We start from the raw sequence: 5,037 nt of genomic DNA, 5'->3' as shown, positions 1-5,037 counted from the left end.
ACCCTGAAATTCCTGTTTAAAAGGCAAATATTTCCATAAATTTGCATTTTAATGAGGGTATATTGCTTTAAATGTAAAATTAATAATAATTAAATCACCAAGCCCCGCCCACAAGTTCTCAGGCTACACCCCCTCTGAAAATTTGCATAAATTTGCATTTTAAGCTCAAAAATTCTGCAGATTTTAATTTTTATACGCCTGAAAGCCACGCCCCTTTTAGGCCCTGCCTAAAATTTAAATAACTTAAACCCCACCCCTTTTAGCCCTCACATTTTAAGCTCCTCCCCCTTTTACCGCATCAAACTTCAGGCTCCTCCCACTTTTAATTTCACCGAGTTAAGCTCCACCCATTAAGCCCCACCCACTTTAAGCCCCTCCCACCATTCGCTCTCCCACTTTCACACATTCATTGATGCCCCGCCCCCTTTTAGCCCCACCCACCTAATTAAACCCCTCTGAACTCTTCCCCCTTTAAATCCCCTCCCATGGGGGGGGGGTGGGCGGAGCCAACGGATCCTCAGCGGGAGGCGGTTCCAGGGCGGGGCCAAAAGGAGGCGGGGCAAGAGGCGGAGGGCGAAGCTGATTGGCTGCTCCCGGGGGCGGCGAGTGGGCGGAACCAAGAGGCAGCGGGAGGAGTTTGGGTGTTGCCACGCCCACTCAAACTGCAAGGAAGGGGCGGGGCTTAAGTGGGTGGGGTTTAAATACAAGCGGAGGGGATTTGTTGAAATTAATGAGGTGGGCGGGGCTTAAAGGGGTAGGGCTGAACAATATTTGGGATGCTGGGCGGGACTTAAAGTGGGCGGAGTCTAAAGAAAATTGAATGAAGTGGGAGGAGCTTAAAGGGTGGTTTAAAGTGGGTAATGATTAAAGGGGAGTGGCTTAAATAAGGGCGGGGCTTAATTGGGTGTGGCTTTAAGAGGGTGGGGCTTAAAGGGGCAGAATTTAATTAGTGGGGAGTGGCTAAAATGAGAGTAAGACTAAAGTGGGCGGAGCTTAGAGAAGTTTGGGCGTGGCCTAAAGTGGGTGTGGCCTATGAGAAACTACACTTTGTTATGTGGGTGGAGCTTAAAAGGGGAGGGGCTTAAGCCTGGAGGAGGTAATTTGGTGGGAGGAGCCTAAAGGGGGTGGAGCAAAAAAGGTAAGGGTTAATTAGGTGGGAGGGGCTTAAGTGGAGGTGGGTTGAAATTAGGTTTAGGAAAGGGGTGGGGCTTAAGTGGGCGGAGCTTAGGAACTTATTTAAAAAGTGGGATGGGCTTAAAAGAGGAGGGGCTTAAATGGGGTTTAGTGAAGTGGGCGGAGCTTAAGTGGGTGAGGTTCAAAAATGGGAGGGGCTTAAAAGAGAAGGGAATTATTGGTGTATAATGAGGTGGGTGGAGCTTAAATGGACAGGGAGTAGAAAGTGGGAGGGGCTAAAGTTACAGGTGGAGCAGGTTACAAGTGCTTGAAAAAAGTGGGCAGGGCTTAAATGGGTGGGGTTTAAAGGTGGGAGGGGCTTAAATTTAAAAAGGATGGGTTCAATGGGGTTTAATGAGGTGGGCGGGGCTTAAATTGCTGGGTGTTTAAATTAGGAGGGGATTAAATGAAAGGAGGAGTTTGAATGTTTAATGAGGTGGGCGGGGCTTATATGTGTGGGGCTTCAAAGTGGGAGGGGCTTAGAGTAAAGGAGGGATTAATGAGTTTCAGCGAGGTGGGCGGGGCTTTAAAAAGGGGGCGTGGCTCACCCTGAGGGCGGCGACGTCGGAGGGGAAGCCGTGGACGAAAAGTTCCATTTCCCTTTTGGTGGAAAAAAATGGTTTTAATTAAGATTTAAAATCATGTTAAAATTAAAAATAACTAAACGAATTAATTTTTAAAATAATTAGGATTATTTTAATTGGATAAAAAAATCACAGTTTGGGCTGGAAATGCAAATTTTGGTGTAAAAATTTCCAATTTTGGGGTATAAATGAGAATTCGGGGTTTAAAAACGCCAATTTTGGGTTAAAAAGTTGGGAAATTTGGGGTTAAACAATTGGGAGATTTGGGGATAAAAAATTTGTAAATTTGGGGTAAAAAAAGGGGAATTTTAGAGCTAAAATTTGGGAAAGTTGGGATAAAAAAATTGGGGATTTTGCAGTAAACATTCGGGATAAAATTTTGAGAATTTTTGTTTAAAAAATTGGGGAAATTGGTTAAAAAATTGGGAATTTAGGGGTTGAAATTCGGGTAAAATCTTGGAATTTCGGAATAAAAAAATCGGGGATTTTTGGGTTGAAAAATTTCACAATTTTGGGGTTAAAAATTTGGATTTTTGGGGTTGAATTCGACATTAAAAAATTGGGGATTTTGGCGTTGAAATTGGGAAAATCCTCCTCAAACTTCCCCAAGTTCCCCTTAAATCCCCCAAATCCCCCTGAATACCCATGAAACTTCCCCAAATCCTCACAAATCCCCCAAAATCCCCCTTAAATCCTTTGTAAACACCCCAAATCTCCCTTCAATCCCATTAAACCCCCGGAAATTCCCTTTATATTCCCATTAAATCGCATTGATCCCCCCCAATCCGCCCGGTTCCCGCACCAGGGCCCTCTCCCGCTGGTCCTGCGGGCTCCCCCTCTCCTCCTGCCCCCGTTGTGCTGCCGGCGGCGCCGGCGCGGGAGCCCCCCGCCGCGGATCCACCGTGAACCCAACGTAAGTTCGGCCCCGGCACCGGCCCCGGGGAGCGGCGGAGCGCAGCAAATACACCGCCCTCATAGCCGCCATCGCCGGCCCACAATGCACCGGGTGACTTCCGGTTGAACGGAACCACTTCCGCCTCGGTAAGGAGGAGGATTTGTGCCTCGGTACCCAGAATGCATTGCGTGTGTGATGGGTGGTTCCGCCTCGGTAAGATGGCGGGATGTTTGCCTCGGTACCCACAGTGCTTTGCGGCCCGTGAGGGGAACTTTTGGTTTATACGCCCATATTAAACAGCTTGCGGTTTTTGCCTCGGTAAAAATGGCGGGTTTTGCCGCGGTACCCACAGTGCATTGCGCTCCGTGAGGGAAACTTCCTGTACTTTTCCTGCAGCAGAAATGGGAGCGGTTTTGCTCTGGTACCCAAAATGCATTGAAAAGAAAGAGGAAAAGGCGGAGGAGGAGGAGAAATAAAATAGGAGGAAGAATAAGAAGAGGTGAATTTTTTCGTTTAACGTTCGGCTCTCTACTTTAAAATTAGAGGAAATTTTGCGTCGTTACCCACAGTGCATTACGGTTCCTGAGGAGAACTTCCGGTTGTTTCGCCTCGGTAGAAATGGCGGCGGTTTTGCCTCGCTACCCACAATGCACCGCGATCCCTCCGTCTGGGGTAAGTTGGGGCCCGCTCCGCTCCTTACCGGCGCCGCTGGTGCCTCAGTGGGATCACATCTCCCTTGCTGGTCCTGTACTGGTTTATACTGGTCCATTCTCAACTCGTACTGGAGCTTACTGGTCTAACTGGTGATTTAGTGGCGTCACTTTTCCCTTACTGGTCCAAACTTGTCCGTACTACTCCCTCACGTAATTGCAGCGCTGAACTTCCGCCTCGTTACCCACAAACCTTTGCGCGCTACACCAACTTCTGCCTCGTTACCCAAAAACCTTTGCGAAACATTTTCTTTTGCCTCGTTACCCACAATGCTACGCCTCTTATCCGCCTCGCTACCCACAAAGCCCTGCGCAGAGCGGAAGTGACGCACCCGGAAGCGGAAAGGGGAGCTGCGCGTGCGGCTCCAGGAGCGGCTCCAGGCCGAGCACGTGGTAATTAATTCGCTAATAATTAATTAAGAGCGAATTAGCGGCGGCCGGGAGTTCATTAGGCTGTGGAGAGTGTTAATTAGCCGGGATGGCGGTTAATGAACGGTTGGGGGGCGGTAATCAGGAGGGGGCGGGGTCATTAATGTAATTAGAGTTAATTAGCGTATTAATTAGGGTATTAATGAGGTGTGGGCCGGGTTAATTCCTGGATAATTAAGAGATGGAAGGGTTTTTAGGCGCTTAATTAAAAGCAGCTGTTAGGTTAGTAGCTAATTAGCGTTAATGAGTCAGTGTTAATTAACGCTTTATTAACCCCAGAAATTGCTTAATTAGTTCCTTATTATGTCGTAATTAACACCAATTCGCTGTTAATTAGTGGGTAATGGAGATTCATTAGCAATTATCGGGCTAATAGTAGGTAACAGTGTTAATTAATGGGTATTAATTAGTAATTAAAACGTGTTAATTCGTGATTAAAATGTTATTCTTTAAGTCCAAGCGGTGTTAATGAGTGGCTAATTGGTTTTTATTACTGATTAATTACTCTTAATTAGTGTTTGACAGACATCAATTAGTTTTTAATTGCTTTAAATTAGTTGTTGGTAATTATAATTACTAATTAATTTGTAATTATAACAGGAGGCCAATGGGTGTTAATTAGTGATGAATTGGTGTTAATTAATTTTTATCAGCCATTCATTAGCCTAGTTTAGGTTTCAATTACCAATTAATAAGCGGTAATTAGTGGTTGGGGTCTTAAATATCTTTCTAATTATTAACACTTTATAATATTAATTAGTTTATAGGTCTAATAAGAATGATAATGAGTGTAATTACTGCCAAAATGGTGTTAATTAGCGGTTGATAACTGCTAATTAGCCCTTAATAAGTGTTAATTAGTTTTTAATTAGTATTAATTAGTGCCTGAGGGTGGTAATTATATTTATTAATTAAACAATTGGTTATAATTAGAGGCTAATGGGTGGCAATTAATTCTAATTATTAATAAAGTGATTTTAATTAGAAATTAATTAATATTTTATGTGTGATGATTTCTATTTAACGTACGTTAATTGGCAGATAACAACATTTAATTATTAATTAATCACGGAATTATTATTAATTATTTTTTGTGGGGTGTGCGAGGGGTTGGTGGATGCTAATTTATGTTAATTAGCGCTAATTGCAGGAGGTGCAGGACTCCCCCCAGCTGTGCCAGGGAAGCTTCCGCGTTTTCGTCGTTTCCGGAATTTTCCGCGGCCTCAAAACGCTCCAGAGGCACCGG

General features: G+C 44.7%; 2 protein-coding genes across 2 annotated transcripts in view; one reads left to right on the top strand and one right to left on the bottom strand.

Moving 5' to 3' along the window:
* LOC102042935 (structure-specific endonuclease subunit SLX1-like) overlaps window positions 1-2,733 on the bottom strand; it is a 3,654-nt gene extending 921 nt beyond the window's left edge. Inside the window, 4 exon segments of the mRNA XM_031065752.1 lie at window positions 442-662; window positions 1,722-1,773; window positions 2,560-2,651; window positions 2,653-2,733. Coding sequence (XP_030921612.1) covers window positions 442-662; window positions 1,722-1,773; window positions 2,560-2,651; window positions 2,653-2,733 — 446 coding nt within the window.
* A 537-nt stretch (window positions 2,734-3,270) lies between these two features.
* LOC106632145 (bolA-like protein 2) overlaps window positions 3,271-5,037 on the top strand; it is a 3,797-nt gene continuing 2,030 nt past the window's right edge. The window contains exons 1-3 of the mRNA XM_031065751.1: window positions 3,271-3,324; window positions 3,702-3,755; window positions 4,942-5,035. Coding sequence (XP_030921611.1) covers window positions 3,271-3,324; window positions 3,702-3,755; window positions 4,942-5,035 — 202 coding nt within the window. The remainder of the gene's footprint in view (window positions 3,325-3,701; window positions 3,756-4,941; window positions 5,036-5,037) is intronic.

The sequence above is a fragment of the Geospiza fortis genome, unplaced genomic scaffold (assembly GCF_000277835.1).
Source record: "Geospiza fortis unplaced genomic scaffold, GeoFor_1.0 scaffold1340, whole genome shotgun sequence".
NCBI lineage: Eukaryota > Metazoa > Chordata > Aves > Passeriformes > Thraupidae > Geospiza > Geospiza fortis.
Note: the sequence above shows the minus strand (reverse complement) of the source record. Positions and strands in the feature narration are given on the sequence as shown.